The 24,639-nt window shown below is 38.1% G+C and overlaps 1 protein-coding gene across 2 annotated transcripts; it reads right to left on the bottom strand.

The window, feature by feature from the left end:
* Nucleotides 1-24,639, bottom strand: LOC6052629. Of its 2 annotated transcripts, none has more exons than XM_038267005.1 (7): nt 24,441-24,639; nt 2,544-3,618; nt 2,142-2,484; nt 899-1,021; nt 718-857; nt 516-655; nt 1-450 (listed from the first exon to the last, which is right to left on the bottom strand). In XM_038267005.1, the coding sequence occupies exons 2-7, from the start codon at nt 3,611-3,613 to the stop codon at nt 242-244; spliced, it is 2,025 nt and encodes a 674-aa protein (XP_038122933.1). In that variant the 5' UTR covers nt 3,614-3,618; nt 24,441-24,639; the 3' UTR covers nt 1-241. The 2 variants fall into 2 exon arrangements, 1 of the variants encoding a protein (XP_038122933.1); XR_005279099.1 differs by having other exon boundaries at nt 308-450; nt 718-796.

Raw genomic sequence — 24,639 nt, 5'->3', positions numbered from 1 at the left:
TGTAATTTGTTTTATTCATTTACATTTAAACATGCAGGGCTTAACTTTGTTTAGTTCTTGTTATAATTCTTTGGTTTAATGTTTACTATTTGCTAAATACGTTGTAAATATATTTTTCTACAGCTAAAGACCACAGATTTGAGTAACAACATGACAATGAATATACCCAGAGTATTTAATTACACAGCACACATTTAAGAACGAAACCTTATTATTTTGTCAGCAGACTTCAACTCAACGTCTAGACAATCTTCAGGTAAACGGGTTGGATGTCAGCATACCAAGCCACTTCACCGTGGTTATTCGGGGACGCTCCGTCCTTGCAGGTTAACCAGTAAGTGTCCATTAGGCCCTTTCCCTTGACGTCAATCAAACCCCGGTGCTCGGTTTTAAACCCGCCAACTCGGACCAGTGCTTCGTTCATTTCGGCCGAAATGTGAATTTTCAGAGCTAAAAACAAAGCAAGCTGTCAAAAAATTCGCGTCATTTTGAACGCCATCACTGGACCAGCTCACCTTCACCGGTCGACTCCATCCGGGAAGCAGTATTAACCGTGTCGCCAAATAGGCAGTACCGTGGCATTTTGGTTCCAACGATTCCGGCCACCACCGGCCCCGTGTGAATCCCTACTCGTATCTGAACCGGTTCGTTGGCGCTGCGAAAAGTGAGAAGAATTTCGTAATTACTCACGGGAAGTCTCACCACCCTATAATTTACTTGTGCGGAATGCTGAAACAACCGGACGCGTCCAGCAGGTCCAGCGCCATCGTCGCAATTTCGGCCACGTGTTTGTTTCCTGGAAGTAGAACCAAATTAGGCACCAGAGTCCAGATCAAAGAAGCCCGGCCCGGCTCCTGCTCGCCGTCAGCCGTCGCGGTCGTCGTGGTCCATGGCCTACCATTTTCACCGGCAGACCCGACGCCACCATGTACGAGTCGCCGATGGTTTCGATTTTGTACACGTCGTAGCACTCGATGCGCTCGTCAAACATCCGGTAGATGGCGTTCAGGAAGGAAACGACCTGAGAAGGTGTGAGAATGAATGAGTAATTTCCGGAAAGGAAGTAAATGTGTAAACTGAGAAAAGTATAGAAATAAGTTGAAATTAAAATTCAAATAAGCTAGGTCCTGTCCCTGTTACAGCCGTGTCACTATATCATTAAAAGTTTATACAACTAGTTGCAAGATGATGTTTCTTCGGCACGAAGAAATGTGTTATGTGCCATTAAACATTTATCCATTTAGGTCAATTCAGTTGCTAGGGGCAGGGGGCAGAATGGGCCACCCTTGGTTTTGGGCTATAGAATGGATTTAGACCAACTGTAAGGCAAGGATCTTATAAAAGAACGTCAAATAACATCACCATACCGAAAACGACGTTTGAATTCATTGTATTTTTCGAATCATGAGCAAAAATGTTAATTTATTGACAAAACCACGCAAATGTTGTTTATTTCGAGGTTCTTAAATAAGCTTTCTCGAAAGTTAGATTGTTTGAAAAAGTTTGTTCAATGTTTATAATGGTACTATATTGAAGAATGTCACAATTTTTAAGATTTTTTTTTGTGAATAGTCCTGATTATAACCTACAACTTCTTTGTATACCCTAAACTGATCAGAAAAATTATTCTTATTTTTATGGTGGGTACATACACTATTCCATTAAAATTTTTACATTTTGAAATGAAAATATCCCGAGTTAAAAAAAAGTTTTCGTTGTCCCTCCTGCTTGATACCCTTTCGAATGTAGCCTGATACAACCTCCTTTAAATACACTGAAGCTCCAAAACCGCATTTTTTTTTTGGGAATATTAATTTAGTGATTTGTACATTGCGATGGAAGTAAAGTCACAACTAAGAGGATTCCCCAAAACTGTGTTTAGACTATTTTGTTTATTGATAAACTAATGAAAAAAAAATAAAATAAAAGGACGATGAAATAAAACTAAATATAAATCACTCTTTTAGTTATTGATGCCGTCTAAAATGTTTTTTTGCGGTTTCTTGTCTTCTGTACTGAAATACAAACGTAGACCTACCTAAAAATTTAATAATTTTATTTAAACATAACATAAAACAATAATTCGCCAAAACAAATAATGTTGTACACTTCAAATATCATTCTACAAAAGAAACCCCAACCTCCAACGGCGTGCACTCGGCCGCAATCTCGGTGAAGCCGACGATATCGCTGAAGAAGATCGTCACCGCCGAGTAGTACTCCGCCGGCACCGTTTGGGCCTGCTTCAGCTGGGTGGCCACCGTCGGCGGTAGCATCTGGAACAGCAGCGAGTCCGATTTGCGCTTTTCACGCTTCAGCTCGCGTGCCTTGTGGGCCAGATTGACCGCGTACATCTGGATGGTGGCGACGGCTTTGCGCACCAGGAGGATTATGATGGGCGAGACTATGAGCACCACGATGAGGATGGCGATGCCGAACGTTTCCATGCGATTCGCCTTGGTTAGGACCTTCTGGACTTCGTCTCTGAAATTGATTGGGGGGTTAGTTAGTTTGGAGATGTTGCGGGTTTGTGGTCAACTTACCGGATGGTCCACCGGACCTTGTCCTGGAGCTTGCGCAGTTCGTCGATGTACATGGCCATTGTTTCGTAGTACTCTCGGGCGGTGGTGACGTTCGCCGAGATGATTTCGTTGCGTCGGATCGTGTCACTCCACTGGCGAATCCGGCCGTAATCGGGCATCCCCGTCGTGAGATTTTTGTACATTGCCTTCAGCTTTGGGATGTAGTTCAGCGAGCTGTTGAGCAGTTCCTTCCCCACAATGTCGTGCTGGATGTATCTGACGTAGGGTTCCGTCCGGAGAAAGCCACGACCGAAGTAGTTGATGCCGTAGACCGATGAGATGTCGATGCTTTCGATGCTCTTCAGCATGTTCTTGAAGCTGACGAGGAACCGCCAGACTCCGCTCTTGTTGGCGTCCTTGATCTGGTTCGTCAGATGTTCCAGCAGCGCCATGTTGACCGTCGTGTACCAGTGCAGAACGTCCCGGACGGTGCTGTTCTCCGAGCAGATATTGTCCCGAAACTCGACCAACTCCTCCCGAAATTCGCTCATGTTCAACCACGTGGCCTTCGATCCCGGCCCATCAATCACCACCATAAACGTCAAATCCGGCCACGAAGACATGTTCTCCAGCGCACGATCCGTCTCCAGAAATCCCTTCGTCAAATTCCTCCTCAACGTACTTCCATTCGTGTAGATGAAGAACGCCACCTCGGACCGTTCCTGCTGTAACCGAGTCACGACCTTCCCCAAATCCGTCGCCATTGTGACCTGACTCTCAATCTCCGTCGCCTCCATCCTATAGCTCACAATATCGATCATCTCGTACGAAGTCTGCACGATCAACGCCAAGATCGGAATAAACGGCAGCACAATCATCTGCATCAGCTGGATCCTCCTTCCACGCTTAAACGCCGGATTCTTGGCCTCGGCACTGCAGCAACCCCCGCCACCACCACCCCCACCATCATGGCCCATGGCCAGCGAGCTGACGTCCTCGGAGCTGACCGACCGGATCGAGGCCCGGTCCGCGTGGACCATGCTGCAACTGGTGTTGTTGTTGTTGCTGCTGTTGTTGGCGCGCAATTTCATCCTTTCTGGAAAGTGGAGAGAAAACAGAACCCGGAATTAGGAGAGCTTAATTTTCCTCCCGGCGGGGGGTTCACAACTCGAGACTTGAGCCCATTCAAGAGAGCGCAATTTATGCGGTGGCGCAGCGTCTTCAATTAGAGTTTATGTGTATAGGGGAGGGATATTTGCTGTGGAAATTGATAGCTTTTAAATAAAATAGTCAGCAAATGGGGCCTCCTTACCATTTATATAGCACTTCCAAATCGTTTGGCTTTCAGAATGTTCTATCAGTTAAACTTCATTACCGTAATCTGGGGCAAATCGGGACTACAGTTTGAATAGAGCACTTAAAGCTTTTAAATTTGGAAATGGATGTACAAATTTTGTTGGTCTGAGTCTGTTCTAACCGAAACCAACCAGAAAAATCAAAATATTGTGCTCCAACATGGTTAAAACGGCTGTCCCAATTTGCCCCATGTGTCCCGATTGACCCCTGTTTACGGTACTCATAATTTTTGTTAGGATCTTTTTGATAAATTGGAAAAAGTATCTTCATCCAACAATCTGTCGCATGATCATCAATAAAAAAAATCTGGCTCTAAATAAAGCCTTAAAAAGTGTATTGAAGATCTAACCACTCTATCATAACACAACTTCAATCTTTATCTTCAAATTTTGACCCATTAGAGAAATATTTCAAATTCTTTTTTGAAAATACAAAGTTTCGCATTCCTTACAAAAACCACTCTTCAATACTTTAGCCCATTTAAAAAAATTCTTCTAAAGTACTTAAATTGAATGAATAATTTTCAATAAGGGCTAATGGCACTGCAATCGAATGGAACCAAAACATCTTCTGAAAATTTGATGTCGAGTCGATAAGAACTAGTGAAGGTGGGTCTAGGAGGTTCAGTTATGACTCTGAAAGGTACCATTCTCGGTAGGCCATGTTTATTTTAGAAAAAATAACATTCAGATCATCATTCAGAATATATCAATCAAAAAAGGGGTTTCTTTGTGTTGTTTGTAGAAGCATTTTACGTGATAAATGTTGCATTTCCATTTACTATTTCCGGACCCTGAATTCAAAACCATCATTGACAGCAATTGCGCCAAAATTAAAAGACACCATCTACGACCATAAAAAGTTACTTCTTTTTGAGGAAAGCAAAAACAATCGTCAAACTAGAAGGATAAAAAAAGTGTATCAAAACAAATATTTTTTGGTAAAACGATCGAAAAAATAACCTCAATCTATTGCAAATGTGCAAAATGAAATCATGCTAAAAAAATTATATTATCATTTTGATGGTAAATTTTTTTTTTCGATTTCAGAAAAACGCGAAACTGAAAAACTTTGATTTATCTATGGAATTTGTTTTATAATTCATTGTGTATTGTTTGGGGAAAAACCCAAATATTTACTGAAGTTATAAGTTGTAACAGTTGATGCAAACAGTTTCTCAAATTGCAAATACTCGGTAAATGAGCAACTCTCCACCAAAACCGGAAATGGTTATAGTAATTAAAAGACGCAACTTTTGGTACCCAAACGTTGACATTTTAAGGTTATCGCAGTTATAGGTATACAGCAATTCCCCACGAAAACAGCATGGAAAAAACAAAAGTGCTCGGATCGGGCCCAAAATTTTTCTGGGGGTTCCCTGGCCGAAATAATTAGACCTGTATTTTTTTGTTTGGCCATTAGGGTGACCTACGCCGTGCTAGGGTGGTCTGAAAAATGGCCATTTTCGTCGATTTTACATTTTACATGTATAGGTCATCGTTGAAATTTTAAAGTTATCACAGTTTTTGTGAAAAAAGTTGATTTTTTGCCAATTTCGTCATTCTCCGGTTTTGCGCGCGGCGCGTCAAAAAACACGGATTTTATTTTCAAAAAATCATATCTCGGAATCCTGTTAATGAACTCCTCCCATTTTTTAGGATATTATGTAAAAATGTCCGGGGAATCCGGACTTTGTCTTTGGTCCAGACACCGTCAAAACGGCATTTTAAAGTTTTATACGCCCTTTTCATATGTTAGGCTAGATTTTTGAAACTTCTTACTATTTTTCTTTGAAAGGTCAACTTATCACCTTTCATTTGCTTATAAGACAATTGAAATCGGTTAAAATGGCGAGGAGTTATGATTTTTCGAAAAAAGTGGTTTTTGCGAAAATCGACGAAAATGGCAATTTTTCAGACCACCCTAACACGCCGTAGGTCACCCTAATGGCCAAACAAAAAATACGGGTTTAATTATTTCGGCCAGGGAACCCCCAGAAAAATTATTAGCTCGATCCGAGCACTTTTGTTTTTTTCCATGCTGTTTTCGTGGGGAATTGCTGCATATAGGTATCCAGGTTTTTAAGCGAAGATGGCGTTCGAATGTTGAATTGGACCGCAAGGAGCTCTGTCATTCTGAAACGGGTCGTTGGAAGCAGCGCAAGGGCTATCACCACCTAATACCCGGGACTGAGATAAGTTGTATCAGCATTAGGCATATTAAAAGTCTGATACAAATTATACTTTCCCATAATTTCGTTACCGGTTAGCGGGTATTGGATTGGACCACTCACTCACTCTCACTCAAGATGGCGTTCGAATGTTGAACGTCCGAAATGTCAAAATCGCGCAGTAGCACCAACATTAGAAAAAAAAATGCGGCTGTCATGCCATGGCACACTTTTTTCGTAATGTTGGTACCACTGCGTGATTTTGACAACGTTCTCCACCAAAAAACTTAAATCAACTTTTTTCGCCAAAAATCAATTTCCCTAAATCCGTACGTTTTGTTTTTTGGTTTTTTTTTTGGGACAGAAAACCAAAACTTTTGAGCCCTGAGCAGTATAGACAAAAATGTTTCAACCGAGTTATGATTTTTTTTGGAAAAATAGATTTTTTTTTTCATTAAAATAGCCATTTTAGTGAAACATTTATTTTTTACTTCAGTTTTTATTGTAATATCAATTTTTTAATCGAAATGTACTCCACAGACCTTTTTTTAATAAAGCTCACAATTTTCAAGGTACAGATTCCTTTTTCGGAATTATTTTTCCCAAAAGTTTAGAAAATTTACAAAAAAAACTGTATTACGCCCATTTGAAATGTTTGTCTTGATTCCGAAATTTCCGAATTCAAATTCGAAAAGAACATAAAATTTCACAAATGTTTCTTTTTTCAACATTGAAAATTTTACAATTTATTGCTGAGATATTGACGTTAAAAAATATGGGAATGTTTGGATGAGACTTTAAAAACATCAAATTACTTGTTTGTTTTTTTTTTATTCGCTGCATTTCAGCAACCAGTGGTCCAATTTCCTGAACTTTTAAAACAAAATGTTTTCTATTTAAAACAACAAAAAACGAGATTTTTTCATTTAAAATTAAACTTTAAGTGGATATATCCTGAAAACGTTGCCCTTTATCAAAAAATCTGTATAACTCGAAAATGTGACTCTTATATTCAAATTAATGAAATTTGAAAGAATACCCGATATTTCAAAAACATCAACCAGAAGATTTATGTTTTAGTATGAATGATTACATTAAAAAAATATGGACATTCGAATGTTTAATTAGCTACTTTTTCCAAGCATTTAACTTAAATATTATACAAAATATTTTTTTTTTATTTTGATTACACCTTTATTTTCACTTTTTCAAAGATTTTTGCTGATAAAATCTGTTATTAAAATTTGAAAAAGGAAATTATTTTTTTTTACGTAATAGGTTTGTAATTATTTGCACCACTGGGAACATATTTTATTAGTTTAGTTCAAGAAATGGAGAATAAAAAAACCTATAGTTAATGTATATTTTTATTTTGCTGATTAGTTCCACCCTGAATGTAAAACAAGTAACTATTGCCCAAGCTGTTCCAGGTGGTTGGTCTCACGCCTCAGTGATATCGTTATGGCGTCCTCGTTGATGATTTCCTTGGTCAGCTTATCCAGGTTACCATGCTACTAGAACCAAACTAGAACGAGTTAAAGTAACAAACACAAATTTTCTAGGGGAAAATTGCGTTTCTTTGGCAGGATAAAGATTTTTTCTTTTTTTCATAAAATTCACCGATTATTCGCAAAAAAATATTCAGTTTTTTTGCTTGAGTTCAGTTGCCGAATTCAGGCTGCCGATGGAAATACATGCTTTCCCCTAACTTCTGATACCGGACTGTGCCAGTTTAGAACGGGCAAACAACAAAGTAACGTATAAGGCATTTCGTTTTCGATGATGAATCATTTACGTAACCTTGCGAGAAAATAGTGTTTACCGGAGCATATTTTCTAAATGTGATTAAATTTGTACCTTCACTGGACCATTGTTCCGCTTGACTAATTTGCCTAAGTGGTTGTAGCTCAGTTTGGTCTGACGGAAATTTCTTCAATCAATAATTTGCTTGTTTGCAAAACTATTTTCAAATTGTGTTACTAAACTATCAATTTTCATTATTTTAAACAATGAAATGAACCCAAAATCATTTCCCCAGCCTCACATGAAAAGCTTTCGCTGGAAGTCATCTGACAAAGGCCCCAAACTAATGGCAGGACGAAGAAGGCAGTAATAATGACGATGGCGACGATGACATCCACCCGCGACAAACCCCCTGAACTGAGCCCATATAGAGCGGAAAAAGGGGAGGACAATGAAGCCATAAAATGTGTGCCTGGTTTCTGCCCGTGTCCCCGTTTGATCTGAAGTCACTGAATGGGGGGAGGGCAGGGGGCGGTTGGTTGAATGTGAATGTGCTTTCTTGAGAAGACTTTCACGCCTGCACAAAGTTCATGGAGCGGGGTTAAACGTCCCAAGATGCAACAATGTCTCGTTGGTGTCGGACGAAGCACTTTCGAGCAATTATCAGTCCCTGCAATGAGTGGAAAAGTGATAATAATGTTGCAGCATTTTAGCGGTTTTTTTGTGAAATAAAAATGAGAGCTTTAAAACTTCAATCGCATTTGAGGCACAAACTAATTACGAATCATTCTCCCTTCTTCTGGGAGAATAATGGTCACAGTCATAAATCAGACCGCAGAATAATTTGTTTGAACTCGTAAAAGTTACCGGTCATAAATTAATCGCATTGCCTCTTCCTCTTTACTTGAGTTGTGCTGGTCAATCGGACCTACGATGCCTTCCATCTTTTGAGTAGAAAAAAGAAAAAAGTTTAATTAAATAGAAAACCTCAATGAAGTGCATTCAAAAATAACAACATTCAAAATGCAATTTGGCTCCACCTTGTGAGGTTTTCTTTTTACTTGAAAAAGATAATTGACATTGAAAAAAAATCTGAGCGATTTGATGTATCGAGGAAAGCTGTGGGTATTACTCAGGACTTCTTAAAAGAGTGGTCGCACTCTTGAAAAAATGCCAATTTTTGTATTTTATTTTTTAACACAAGAAAATAAAACTGCGCAAATTAACAAGATTTTGAGATTTCTCATAAGATGTTGATGATCAAAAATGTCATCTTTAGAGCTATAGTACAAGATGCTCAAAATAAATTTGACAGTGTTGCCATTTTTTTAGGGAAAAAAGAGATTTGCAAATTTCAAGAATATTTCATTTTTGATACTGAACATTTAGACATTCACTGACGTGAGCAGGATAGACTACGTGATTACATATTGGTCCATTTAAATTGTTTTGCTTGATTTTGCCATTTGATCAATGTTCAATGTTTCAAGTTAAAATCTATAAGAAATTTTCTAATCTTTTCGAAAAAAAGAGATGGTCAAACATGATTAGGCTTTTTAACCCCCTGGGGGGGCCACACCTTCATTCGGCCCGAAAAATCAGAGGGCAAGAATTTTTCCAACTTAATCAATTTAAAAAGCATTCCTGCGTTAAAAATCAGTTTTAGCATGTGTGGGTTTAATAAAAAAAAACTTTTAAATATAAAAAAAAATCGGTGTACAGTACCACACAAAGTTTTTACGTTGATATTTTTGTGTTCGTCAAATTTTACATTTTTTGAAAACTTATGATTGCAAAACAATTGAACTTGTGTAAAAAGCATTTTAAATCACTTTTTTTCACTCAAATGAGATTGTGACTAAATCTTGTAATTGAAATTTTTATATTTTTTCGACCCCCCTCGGCCCCGGCCAGAGCATCTTTTGCACCGGCCTAATGATTTCTAAAATTAAATGTGGCCATAATTTGGAAACGGTGCACCATATAAATTTTTTTGTAAAGTACTTTTCGGATCACAATTTACCTTTACAGCATAAACCTTTCCGAATACATTATAATTATTTTGAAAAATCGGTAAAATTTCCAAATAATTATTCACCATCTTGAGCTATACTGGTCATGGTCACATAAATGTCCCATTTTGCTTTTGGTTAGATTTTTTTGTTAAAACTTTATTTTTTTTGAAAACTCTAGCCAAAGTCAAAAGGGGGAAGCAAAAAAAGGAAAAAAGAAAATTGCAACAGGCCAAAGTTTCAACATTTGAATAAAATAATGTTTTAAAATGCAACGAACATTTTATTGTTGCTATTATTTGTTTATACAACTAGTTGCAAAGAGAAGATTTTTTCAGCACGAGTCGTACATTATCCAACGAGGTTTACCGAGTTGGATAAATATGACGAGTGCTGAAAAAATCAAGTTTTGCAACGAGTTCCACACATCATTTTTTGCAATTCTGAAAAATAATCGCTGAATGAGTTTTTCAAAAAGAAACCAAAATGTGTTAACGTCCAAGCATCTAGCCATTTTTCAATTTTTTCCGACTCAGCAGTCTCTGAGCACTGAAATATTTTGTTTTGTCATATTTTTTAAACAACCGTCGGATGAATTTATTTTTTGTCAAGATTAGTGATTTACTCACAGATTACGACATTTATGGGGATTGAAGCGGCGGGCGAAGCAGCAATGGATGGCCTGCTTTCGGAAACCCGACGTACTCTTGCTTCGCTACTTGCAGAACAAACAACTTTTTTTATGTTTTTAGAGATTATTGCTAGCTTGTTTCCTCTGAAACTGATTTCCACTTGATTTCCGATGAAAATGATTTCAATAAGCAAATATGCCAACATCAGGTTCCGATGGAAATACATTCTTTTCCTCTAGTTGATACATTTCAAAACAGTGCTGAAAAGTTCAACTCTTTAGCACTACAAACAGTGTGAAAGGTACTACTTTTCAGCACTTTTTTTGTGAGGAAAAGTAGGCCGTTTCGTATCTCCCGAAGAACAGAAAAAGTTGACAGTTTCATAAGGCTTTCTAGGCCCAGTGAAAAAAATATAATTTAACCCAAAAATGATGAACTCCTCGTCACAGTGTCCTGATGCAAACAATGATCAAGCTCGAGCTGTCACAGCCCTGCGAAGTATGTTGGCTGACATATCGAGCGGTCAGCTAGAAGTCGCTAGACAAAAAAAAATTGCTAGAAAGAGATAGGAAACCTGATGCAAACAAACGTCCAGCTGTCATGTAAACATACTTTCAATGTGTTGGTAATTTTCTGACTAGAAAGCCTTATAGCGAAATTGCAAAACATAAGTGTTTGCAGTGCTGTACATTGTAATTAAAAAATCATTTTTTTTAAACGATTCAAACATGCCAAATATGAGTAGGGGAGAGTGGGGAGACTTGATCCCCTTTTTTTGTATCGCACATAACTCTGTCAATTTCTCACAAAACTATAAACGTTTTGCATGAATTGAAAGCTTAAACATTCATCTATGTTTGGCTAATAAGGGTATTTCATCAGATGAACTCTTCGAATCATGCCAAGCGTTTTTAAAAAATATTTTAAACCGGCATTTTAAAAATATTGGGGGTAACTTGATTCCTCTTTCAACATTTTGAAGAAATCTTAAGCAAAATGTTTCTTTTTCATCCAAACTTTTATTTTTTTATAAGTTACAGCAATTTCACATAAAACCTGTAGGTTTGTGTTCAAAATATAACAAATTTGATAAGTAAAATATTTAAAAACTTAAAATATTATTTTTTAGACCAAAATTAGGCATGTATACAAAAGCTGAAAATTTTTGTTTACAAAACTTTTGAAAAAAGGTTCAAACTGCAGTAAGTTATGAACAACTATACGAAAGGAAACTATGTATGAAAACCCAACCCAATTAATTAATCTTGCGGCTGATTCCAGTGACTGTAAAAATGCATGCATCAAGTCTCCCTAAACGCACTTTATTAAACAATTGATTGTAAAAATAGTATGACGACAAATTTAACATCAAATGCGTAAGGGTTTTGGAGTTGATAAGTTTATCAAACAATTCATGTATAAATTTTCTATACATATCAAAACAAAGAAAAAAGAATCTCTTGGAAGTTTTTCGCAGCTCGTTTTAGAAAAATGTGTGTAGCTCAATCTAAACATTTTTTATTTTTTTTTTTGTTTTCTACAATGAGTTTTAGTTAATTTCGCACAACTTTCTAGAACAAAGCTAATTGTTATACCCACATGCTGACGAGATACAGGCTTGGGATCAAGTGTCCCCGGGGATCAAGTCTCCCCACTCTCCCCTATCAATGCAGAAAAAGACATTTTAGATTGTTTTCAGCTGATTAGACTTCTATTTCCTTTGAATTTTTCAAGCTTTTTGTCAAAGATGGCGACCAATATGGCAGTGTTGAAATGTTGTAAAAATGCATTTGGCAATCTACCACACATATTTGATTAATTGATTTTTTTCATCACATAAATAACTATCCTAAACCTTGGCCCTTAAACTAATCGCAAAATTTAATTATCTTGGCCAACAACATATTCAAAAATGTACAACAGGACTTGCACAAAAGAAAACTTCATAAGCGCTAATTTTCGTTTATCTGAAGTAAATTGTCGTAATTTTTTGCTAAAAATTATGTTCAGAACTTTGAACAACCTATCAAAAAGCCCTGAGTAAAGTGCTCAGATAAAATTTATGACTTTCCAAGAGAATTTTTGAACACTAAAAAAATGATGATGGTCTCCCGTCACAAGTAATGGTAGATAAGGATTTTTTTAAATCGAGATGTTTATAAAATCATAATAAGTTTTCAACTGTATCATAAAACATACTCATTTCAAATATTTCCGACTGAAACCCACTTTTTTCCTAGAGAACCTTTCGCCCAATTGAGCAGTCAAATGTGTGTAGCAAATACTAATCCTTTTTTTCTCATCCAAGCTTCAATCCAAATGAAAGGAATGACACATAAATTGCGGCTTTTCCCCCCTCCACCCCAGTCCAGACAAAACTATTTGATCCTATCCGATTTTTCTGACTTCTTTTGTCCGGATCCATCAACTAGAACAATCGCCAGAGATTGACGTTGTTTTTTTTGCTTACTCTCTCATTCCCTACGTGCCCTGTCAGGACCGGTGTCACATTCCGGTCACATAAATCCGATGCAAATCGGGCCCGGCCCAACCCCGCACTCACACAAATTTATCGACATCTGCCGGGGGGAATTAGGAATCGCCGCTGCGGTGCCGACCAAAGCTCCGCCGTCACCGGATAATCCGCACCAAGATTTAATGGTCGGTTCGCAAAAATAAAAGAATTCATCCCCCCTAGAGAGTTCACCGTCCGGTAGTGACCCCGAAAAAAAACGAGTAGAGATGCTCAAGTCACGATTGACTTTGCACGGGGGATGCGCCCGAAGGTATGCGACACCTCTCGTTGTGTTTGTTCACAGCGGTACGCGAAAGGATTCACCAGTAAAGTGGAAAAATCTAACAACTCAATTTAGCCAGACTAGCGCGGTGACATCCTGACATCTCGGTACTCGGATGCTGCGGAAAATGGCATGAATTGTCGGGGGTGGTGGGAGGATTGGTATTAAGTGACATGTTGAAACGGGGAAACTTTCGGGGAGCACGCGATGATTGATATATGTGCCGAGCGTATGTTGAGGGGATTTTTGTGGTATTTTTCCGGCATTGATTGTTTCACGCTGGTATTCATTTCAGCGTCAGTGTCAATTTTCTTTTTTGTTTGTGCGAGATAATGAATCGAGTGTTGAGTTTTATTAAATGTTTAATCATTGTGTTTAAATTAAAGCTAACCAATTTCAGCAATCTTTACTTTCTTAAGCGGTTACATATACGGGTGCCACCATATCTCGAGTGGGATGGACCAAATAATCTGAAATTCGAGATGAAGATTCTCAAGACAAATCCCGTGTGCATGACGAATCCCGATCCTTTTTTGTGTAACCCCTTAAACACAAGTATTTATTTTTTTCGCTTTTAGTTTTGTTTCTCATTTTCTTATTTTCTTCATTTTATGGAAAAACTCAGGAAACAACATCTTGTGGGGTAATTTGGTACACAAGAGCTGCTAGTTCCAATGAAATATAAAAGATTCGAGTTCGATATTTGTTGCGCAAACAATTTCTCTTATGGTAATCGCACCACTCCAATCCAAATAATCGCCAAGAAGTAGATTATTTGCAAACGCCCATCGCAAGGACAACAACAGGCGAAGCCAGTCAGGTTATAAATTATCTTATCATAACTCATCCCTCATCCCCCTCGACTACGGGATGTACTCAAACTCGATCACCGTAAAGCGACTAGATGAACCTGAAGTCTGCGGAACAACAGTCCTAACCTTCGAATGATATTTAAACAACGAAAGTTCCCTTTGAAAAGGTGTTATGCAATTCAGTCTTTTAAAATAATCCTCGTTGATTGTGAGGATGCGCCCTTTTCAAAGCTTGCTATTGCTTGAAGAAAGTCCTCTCAATTTATAGGTGCTATTATTCCGCCAGGCAAAACACACTTTTCCACACAAACAACCCGCTCATATATTCATCACAAACGAATAAACAAACAAACTGTTGCGTTTTATGTCTAGGGGAAATTCTCGTATCTTTGGCAGGTTAATCACTCGCACCTAACTCCATCCAATTTGCTGATTTTCACTATTTAAACAACTAAATTTGCAAAACTTTTGATATAAACTTGCTTGCTTACTTCTTATTGAGCTATTTATCACTCGATTTCAGTTGAAAACGCTTTTAATTAGCTTTAATTGAATGTCAAAGTTCTTACCTGCCAACATTAAAGGCACGCTGGAATTAGATGCTATTCCCCTAGTCTCTGGGAGGGAGGGGGGAGTTCCCAAGCAACCTTCCCTCCAAGGAGAACACGGTTCCTCTCACATTGACCTGTTGAACCATCCCTCACTCCTTAACCCAGAGTGTGCAGTGCAGTGACGATGACACATTTCATCGCTGCAACTCCATAAAGAACCCCTGCACGTATGCAACCAAAACACACACATGAGCTCGTTTCACCCCTGAATGTATGCAAATACGACGAGGGCTGACAACGAGCCAGTTGGGTGCGATAAATATATGGCACACAAGTTTACAGTTTTCCCGGCACTCGTATGTGTGTGTGGTGGTGGGCTCACCATTTTCAACACTCGCTGTGCACGGTGCACAGAGTTTAAAGTTGAGGTTTGACGTGTCGGCGGATGACGAGAGAAGGCTGACGCCTGAAAGTGTACACTTTTGGCGCGGCGAGCGGAACCGTTGCGTGGGGTAGTACAAATCGTAATGAAGTAATTTGAGCGGAAATTGGAAGAAAAAAAGACCTAAAGACAAAATCCAGAATAAAAAATCATTCAATACCAAGGAACCATTTAAATGTTGTTAAAACAATCAATTTTCCCACCAAATGCCGGGTTCAGTGGTGTAGTGGTAAGCGTGATTTCCTCTCCTCCTCCTGCAATATAAATATATAAGGCTTTCTAGGCCCAGTGAAAAAATTATAATTTAACTCAAAAATGACGAACTCCTCGTCACAGTGTCCTGATGCAAACAATGATCGAGCTGTAGCTGTCACAGCTCTGCGAAGTATGTTGGCTGACATATCGGGCAGTCAGTCAAATAAACCAGCTAGAAGTCGCCTGACAAAAAAAATTTGCTAGAAAGAGATAGGAAACCTGATGCAAACAAACGTCCAGCTGTCATGTAAACATACTTTGAATGTGTTGGTAAATTTCTGACTAGAAAGCCTTATTGACCGGGTAATAATAACCCGAAACAGACTGTTCCTTACTGGAGCGTGTACTTGGTTTTTGACAGCGCATGAAAAGAGGCGCGTGTTTATAGAGTTATCTACGTGCGCATGTATTGCGTGTTTGTACACGAAGGGTTTTTAGGTTAAAATTTGTACCCGCCAGCAAAAACATATGGTAAGATAGTGTGCGTGAGATCGGGCTTAGATAGCTCTATGTTTACGCTGTGGACAGTTGAGAGTGAACGTTTGGCGCGGAAGTGTGAGTGTGATTGAATTGTGCTTGAACCGGTTGGCGGAATCTGGAACAGGACACGCCGAAAGCGGACATGAGGTCAGTGGGTGCTGCGTCCGGATCGTCGTGTCTCAAAGAGTCCCGGTTGCGACTCTACACTAACGACCCAACCTCTAGGTTAGACCGGGGCCAACATTTACTTCCCCGTCCGACGGAAGGCGTTATCAGACAAATCTCGTCTTGAAAAATGCCACCGGGACCTTCTGGGATCGAACCCAGGTCAACAGGGTGAGAGGCAACCAAGCTTACCCCTACACCGCGGGTCCTAGGAGAGAGTCTAACGAACCTATCAAAAGTTATTAGCACTTAAGTGTTTTTTTATACATTTTTTTAGAGGCCGGATCTCAGATTTTTCGATTAAAATAATGTCCAGGTCCACCATCAGCCTAAAACATTGATGATCTGATAACCCTATCAAAGTTAAGAGCACCTAAGTCTTAATTTTAAGAGTCAATTCGACTTGCAATCTGATCACAATCTATACCAGTTTTGGCGAATCTGTTGTCTAGTTGTTCCAATTACTGTATTTGGATTCAGTAATATAAACGCAGTTCCAGTCGAATTAGCGAATCCACGGAAATCCGTAATTTTCTGTGTTTTAAGAAAGGTATTTGAAGGAATTTCCGATGGTCCTAAATGACATTCCTATCAAAAGAAATGAATAATGAAGCTCAACGTGAAGACTTCCATCATTGCCATCGTTCAAAGTTATAAATTTTGCGTCGCTATCAATATTTTGACAAAAAATTTTCTACAAGTTGTTGAGAATAGTGCCCTACACATGCTGAATCCTTTTGGTAACGATTATCCCATTCCTTGCTAAGTTATTCAAATCGTCATTAATCAATGATTGCCAACTAGGACGTCAGTACCACAAAATTATATAAAATTTGAAACACATTTGATTTAGACCAAAAATTCTTTTAGTGGCTTCAAGAAGGCAACAACCGGCACATGCTGATTCATTTTGGTGGCGAAATTTGTTTAACTGAATTCAATACAGAGAATTTTAGAGAGATGATCAATTTTCTTCGAAAATGATCAACGGCTTCACCTTAAATTATTAAATATTTTTAAGGGCTAATGATGCTGTTTTTGCTAAATGATCTTGTTAGTGTGCGATTTTGTAATAAGGCTGTTGTAAAAAGATAGGACATGCCTTAAGTTAGTACACAACCAACAATGTACTATATGAATGTGAGGTGGCTTAATAATTTTTTTAAACATAAGGCCGTTGTAAATATTTTTCAAAGTTTTTGTCGCCCCCTCCCCCTTCAAAATTGGTCTGAAAAATCAGGGGGCAAAAAAATTTTTTTTCCAAAAAACTTCAAAATTTCCACGAAAATAGAAATCTTCTCAACTGAAAAAAATCTAAAATGCATTTTTCTGCATTGATAATAATATTAAGCATGTTTGGGCTTGTTAAAAAAGTTTTGAATGTTTATAAAATTCCAATGCACAGCAGCGCAAAAAAAAATTTCGCGAAAAATAAAATTTTCGTCAATACTTGGATATTTTGGAAACTAACGATGGCAAAACAACTGGACAGGTGTATAATGCATTTTAAAACACTTTTTTGATTGAAATGTTGAAACCGTGGCTCTTATATTCAATTTTCATACTTTTTTAATTTTTTTGCCTCCCCCCCACCTCCTCCCTCGACTTTGGTCAGAGTCGAGGGACATAAACTTCGAAAAATATTTGCAACGGCCTTACTTGGTGACAAAATTTTTGGCAGTACTTTCGATGGCTCAAAAATTGCAAGTTTTTATCCCTAAAATATAATTAAAAAAATATAACAAAACATAATTAATTAGAAACTTTGGATTTTGGGAAAAGATTTATTTATAAAACAAAATTTAGTTAAAATCAACCGAAAAATCAGAACTTTTTTCGATGTAACTATTTTTTCACAAATAACCTGCAAAATTGACCAGACACAACATTGATCAGGAAATTCTATTAAAAGATACAGATTTTTGAATATTTACGTACCACCAAAATGGTACGGAGACTTGTATGGAAAAAATAATGATGTAAAATTGCTTCATTGGACAAAGTTTCATCCATCCAACCCAGGGATGGAATAATCGCAAAACAATCAATTTTGCTTGCGAACATTCTTCACCCATGAAAGAGAGAGGAGCCGAATCACGCAAAAGAAAATCGCTCCCGAAATTCTCCAAAAAAAAGGTGCAGGTGGTTATGTTCTACATGACCAATATGACAAAGAACTTATACAAAACTCAAAAAATCATGCTATTTTTATTTAAAATTTTTAATTCTTTGCCAATTTATTTAATCCTGAATAATTAATTCTAATTAAATATTTTCATTCAATGGCACATCTGTGGATATAAATTGCCAATATTGCCCCAAGTCGAATGGTTCGATAAATGTACCCTCGGTAGAACCTTCTCCAAGGCACTGGCCACACCGGGTGTGGCCAATCCTGTCAAAATGGCCGTTTTCATTACCAGTATCAAAAACCATGAATTTTGATACCCATATTGCCCCAAGTCGAATGGTTCGATAAATGTCCCCCTGGTAGAACCTTCCCTCAGGGCCATGGCCACTCCGGATGTGGCCAATCCATTCAAAATGGCCATTTTCACTACCAGTATCAAAAACCATGAATTTTGATACCCATATTGCCCCAAGTCGAATGGTTCGATAAATGTCCCCCTGGTAGAACCTTCCCTCAGGGCCATGGCCACTCCGGGTGTGGCCAATATCCTACCAGTTTGGTCCCAACCCCATTGCCTTAAATCATTCTGGTTTTCGAGTGACCGTTTTAACAATCTTCGTTAGAACAGAATTCCTCTAAAGTTGGTACACAACTTGTATCTTTCAATGTGTGCATGTGTGTGTGAGCAATAAAATTACCCTCGTCGATCCATCTCTGACGGATTTTCGATTAAAACTAAAATTGTTCAGAGGCTATCTGTTAGCTTATATAGTTAGCATGAAATGTGGCAACATGGTGCAAATTTTGCCTCGTCTCCTGCTTTCTTGGAAATTTCACGCGAGAATGCTGCACCATTGTTGCCACATTTCATTCGTTGCAGACCCCTTCCGCAGTACCAAGCATGCAACATTTTCGTAACGCGCGACATTTTTCGTTTTTCTGGATTGACACCTCACCAGAATAGAGCCCTTAGGACAAAGTTCTTTGTCAAAAATCAATCTGCTGATGATTTATTGTGAATTTCCTTGTCAGCACCACTTAAAATTACCAACAAAATGTGACAGGTCATTTTTTGACGTGTGACGTTACACTTGCAAGTGTAGTAGTGAAAAAGATATTCCGCCGAATAATCAAGATGATGATTTTTTTAGATTCCTTTTACCGATATTTCGTGCGTGAGAGAGGAGAGCAGGCTCTCTTGGGATTTTTTCTCTTGATGAACATCCAATGATTTTCTTTTGATGTTGATTATTCCATCGCTGATCGAACCTCCTTGGATCAATTTCAAATTCCAAATCAGACTTTTTTTTCGTTCTTGCAGTACAAATTCTCAACTCGTTACAGTTTCCGTTAGAACAACGAATTCCCCCGTTGCCTCTGGTCCACTTGGTTGGCAAAGTTCGCTTCTACCAGGAACAGCGATGTAATTTCACGCTCTCTTCCGCCGGTAGCCATCATCATCATCAACACCGTCCGCGGGAATTTTTCACCCAAACCGTACGCTAGGGAGAAACTATACTCGAACTACTACGAAGTATGTTGAAAAACTAGGCAACCCCACTCAACGGTGATGCTGCGATATCGGAAACGATTACAACGCGGCCGCATCATAATCATCTAACCCAGATGAGTCGTTATCGGGCAGCAACATGATAATAACCATCTCCCATCAACCATCAGGTGATTTTGATCGATCATAATTTAATCAAAAGTAATTGATTGCCCACACCACTTGCCGGTGGGGTGCTGACCGGGGGTGAGGAAGTTTTCCGTTCACAAATATAAAGCGTGACAAAAATTTCATTACGGGTGTGGTGGTGCTAAATTTGAAGACACTTGAGTGCTCTTGGTTGATGTTGAACAAATTTTCCACTTTTTATGGATTATTGCTTCTCCTTTGTGGTGAGAGGAAGTCTCGCCAAAACGGTTAACCAAACTGAGCAAAGACAAACAGACACAAAAAAAATTTAAAGAACACCCTCTGTTTGCCTATGCTTACACCATCAAAAATTGGTATGCAAATCGAGTGACAACATGATCAGAGTAGAAACGCCAACTTGAAACGAACCCAAAAGAATCGAGAAAGAATCGACAGTATTTGATAAGTTTTATCCCACATTTCCCCAACCGACAAAAAATATCATCCGTGCACATAAAACTGAGCTCCTGATAACGGATGTCGAGCTTAAAAGCTTCCCTGAAATCCCGGAAAAGAAAGCGAAAATTCAAAATACAAGTCAACTCAATCGCACAAAACGCAATCGAAGCAGAAATAGAGGGTGGAAGAATCTCCACGCAAAAGTCAAGCGAAACTTCATTTATATTAATTACGGGGGAGAATCCTTAATGCACTTTACCTAACCTAACCTTCGAGCGGGAACCGGGGACATGATCGGAATATGGAAGTGGAAATCTCAACGAAGCGGTTAGAAGAAGTCGATAGGAAAGAAAAAGGCAAACATTACCTTTGAGCTATGTGTCTTCGTTTGGCGTGATTCCGGGGGCAATTTATGCAAGCTAAGAAGTGTGGATTCTACTATTTTTTTCAAACTAATAGGACTTTAACCTGAAAACCAGCTCGTGGTAACTGGAACAGAAATTTTAGTTTTGCTTATTTGTCATAAAACAAATAAAAGGTCAGAATTCGAAGAATTGAAAGAATTGATCGATATGCTCTTCCACGAAGCTTTCAGTATGCTTTTAGTAACATTCACGCATTTTTTTTGCTTGTGTTGTCCATTATTTTGCTAATGAAGATATTTAAATTTTCAATTTTAATTTCTTTGTGTACTTTTAGTAATTTAGTAATGCCATAGACATCGAGGATTGGAACGACTTTATCTCATAGCTTTTGCACATTACTGTTAAAAATGTTTTTTTTTTTAAACCTGAATATCATTTTGTAACAGCCTCCAACACCAATACTCTTATAGGTCAATATTAGGGGAATTTCATGGACTATAAGCCTACGGTATTAACATTTTGGTCAAACGCAGTTTTTCTCATAGTTTTACGATTTTTCTATAACAAACTTTTTACAACTTTTTTGCCCTGTAGACCTCAACCTCAAACAATTCCAAATCCGCACTCTATTTTGAATACTCTTTGGATGCACTGAAGGTTTACATTTGTTTAAATGACCTAATAAAAAAAGTGTAGAATTGAAAAAAAGACCAGGATTACATTTGTTAAGTTGTCTATTCTGAACTTTTTACAGAAATTCAAACGAAATATTATTTTTAAAGTGTTAAAATTTCCGTTACTCAAAAGCTGTTTGGTTCGAGGTTGTTGACGTTTTCAGAACACGACGCTGTCGTGCTATCTTGTCGCATCCGTCATTTCGACGTTTCGAGAAAAACGCGTTTTCATGTTTGAACTTGAATAAACAAAAACTAGAGCATGCAATGTAAAGAATAACAAACACGTTTTGTTTGGCTGACCATTCTGTGCATTGTCCCGAAATTTGGTTGAAGTTGGTTACTGGAGTCCCGAGTTATAATTACTAATGTTTGCGGTAGTCTAACTTGTACGTCCGTCAAACGAGGATCAGTGAAGGTCAAAAGATGAGGCATTGTTAGCTGCGAAAAATGGCGTTCTCAACTCAATTTGGCCCAAAATGCACGTGCGACAAGTTAGCACGACGACAACGAACAGCTTGCATAATTATTGTCAACACTGCACCAACGTTTCAAGGCTCCGAAATTCATGGCATGCTAGACTTTTGAAAAAAAATGCAAATTTTTCTCGATTTCACTTTTGATAAATGTTAAGATTTTTCCAAGTTGGTGAATTAATTTTTAAAATATTAATTTAATAAAATATTGCAAAATCAAATGAAAACTGTCACCTCACACATTTTAACTAAAAAGTAAAGCATCGTTCTGTATTCAACTAGCTAGAAATTATTACCAATGCATGAAAATACATTGTACGTTATTTTCAGTTTATTGTACTTATTTAATTTTTAAGTGTCTTCCAAAAATATTTTGTTGACAGCATAAAATAAAGTGCACGGAAAGAAAATGTTGTGAATATGGATTTGAAAGTTCGAGACAGATCCTCAAACTTATAAATCTAGCTGAAAAGTTGGTTGTTTATTTTTCATTTTCCATCTTGACTCTTGGTGGGCTCAAATAAAAATAAAACAAATAAAACTGATTTTCGATATTCAAAAAGCATTGGAAAGAAGAACTTTGTTTCATGTGACTTTGTCACAGTAATGTAGTTATATTTAAAAAAAGTTATTTTTGTTATTTCTAATTTATATTGTTGCAATTTGTCCAAGTAATGATTTAATTTTAGTAAGAAAAATATGCAAAATACTAAAACAAATTGATAAAGTGACTGTAAACATTTTACACGGTACATTAGACATTTTCGAAAAAATACAATAAGTTTGACTAGTTACTTTTGTTAGTCTTGCTACATGTTTGCTTAGTTTAGCAAATTTTACGACTGTTTCAACTTGTGGCAGCCACTTCAATTAACACAAGGGTCATAAACTATTCCATTAACTATTAAGGGATTTTTATGTATTCTTCATGAATTATCAGAACTTAACCGGACTGAATATTTTGCTTTCCCATACAAATCGTGTGGATAGCATATGGGTCACTCCATGTTAACTGGGTACACTTTGGACTCGATCTTCACCGATTTGGACCTAACTTGGAGGGACCGTTCATCTATCAATAGTTAATGCCAAGTTCGGTACCATCCCTCTATTTTTGACACCACCTTCTTTTTTCTAAAAAAAACTTGTTTGTCCAAGATATTTATTAGACAATATAATATTAACCCTCAAATGCCTTCTTATATTGTTTTTATGCAGACCCAATCCATAATTTTATATTTTTTGGTATGATCTTCATCGTGTTCCCCGGACAATTTTACGAAAAAATCAGTGAATATCTCAAACTAAACCAAACCATTGCTGTAAAATAGCCCTCCAAAAATTAAAACCTTGAACTTCCTACGGATCTCCATGTTTGGAATTTTGACTCAGTACCATAACCATAACACTCAGCCCAGCAATGGAACGCGATTGGCGAAATTAGAAACAACCCAAAAAACATTTTTTCCAGGAGTTCTACAAGAGCTCTTCAAGATAGCTACAGTATAGCAGTTTGGACCGCGGTAGGATAATACTCTCTTCAAGTACTCTTCCAAACTCCTGAAGAAGTTTTGAAGAGAATTTTATCCTATCGCGGTCCAAACTGCTATGCTGTAGCTATCTTGAAGAGCTCGTGTAGAACTCCTGGAAAAAAATGTTACTTGGGAACATATCGAACTAGCAAATTCAATTCCAATAGTAGGCTAGAAGATCCCAAGAAAAAAAATCAAGTTAATGTGTGCATAAATAATTTAGGCGATTCGCTTCTTGTACATATTACATGCAATGAACTTATATGCAGGAGCAGCGAACTGTCCTAACTCTAATCTAATCTAATCTAATCTAAACAAACGCAGCCAGTCCGATGAAAGCATGCTGGAAAGTCTTGTGATTAGATTACACCCCAAGCACTTTTCTTGTCGTTATTAATAATTGCAGTACATCCGAGAACACTCGAAAATGTATTGCAAAAATTAAAGCGTTGTGTTTACCGCAGAGAGGATTTTGAGAACGGATAACATTTCACAGAATCTACAGGGGAGGAAGAATGCGTGGACATACCGTACCAAACGGGAGCAGCGAACTGTCCTAACTCTGCATACAAACTATGAAACTTTTTGATTATATTTAGGCGATATTTCCTGCTTCCTGAATCTCAATTGGAACCGAACTTTGAATGAAATTTGCCATCTCGAAAAATAGCTCAGAATTTTAAAATATTCTTTGAATAAACATCAAATACACACGCCATCCCAACTTGTTGACAGCAACCAATAACAACCTGTTGCTGAACACCAAACCACGTTACGCACAGACAGTTCTCCACATGACACAGGTCATATATTCAAAAAAAGTAGGGAAAAAACTGTGGATCACTTTCCAACCAGCATTTTCATTTTCCTCCTCCTCACTTGAATCGCAACCCGCATGAATATGCGATAAATATCGCGCCACAACACACCACAAATATTGACTTTTTACGTTTCGTCGTGCCGAAACAACAACGCTTACACATACGCAAACACACAAGTGCAAACTTTGTCATCAATCCTTGCGTGTTCGTGCGGTCACTTTCAAATCCAATTTGACGACCCGACAATAAAGAAACCTTCAACCGCTTGATGAGCATAATTCCAACGATTTACGGTGCTCATTTGTTGCAGTGTGTTCTCCAGCGGTCCCGAAATGTGAATCCTCCCACGTGGCCCGGGATGATTTATTGGATTACGGTCGATTGGATTGGATCCGGCGGGGGCACCTTTTGGGATTGCGGGGGTCCTTCCGGGATGCTGCTCTGGTGGTGGTTGTTAATCCACGGATTCTGCCAACAAATACTCCACAACTCGAACAAATCCAGTTTGGCACATGAGAGAGCAAAAACACAAAAAAAAACTACCACTTTACACCGAGTGTGCCCGCCCAGGATCGAACCAGCAGGACGAAACCGACCGCGTCGA

This window comes from Culex quinquefasciatus, chromosome 1 (assembly GCF_015732765.1).
Source record: "Culex quinquefasciatus strain JHB chromosome 1, VPISU_Cqui_1.0_pri_paternal, whole genome shotgun sequence".
Taxonomy (NCBI): domain Eukaryota; kingdom Metazoa; phylum Arthropoda; class Insecta; order Diptera; family Culicidae; genus Culex; species Culex quinquefasciatus.
Note: the sequence above shows the minus strand (reverse complement) of the source record. Positions and strands in the feature narration are given on the sequence as shown.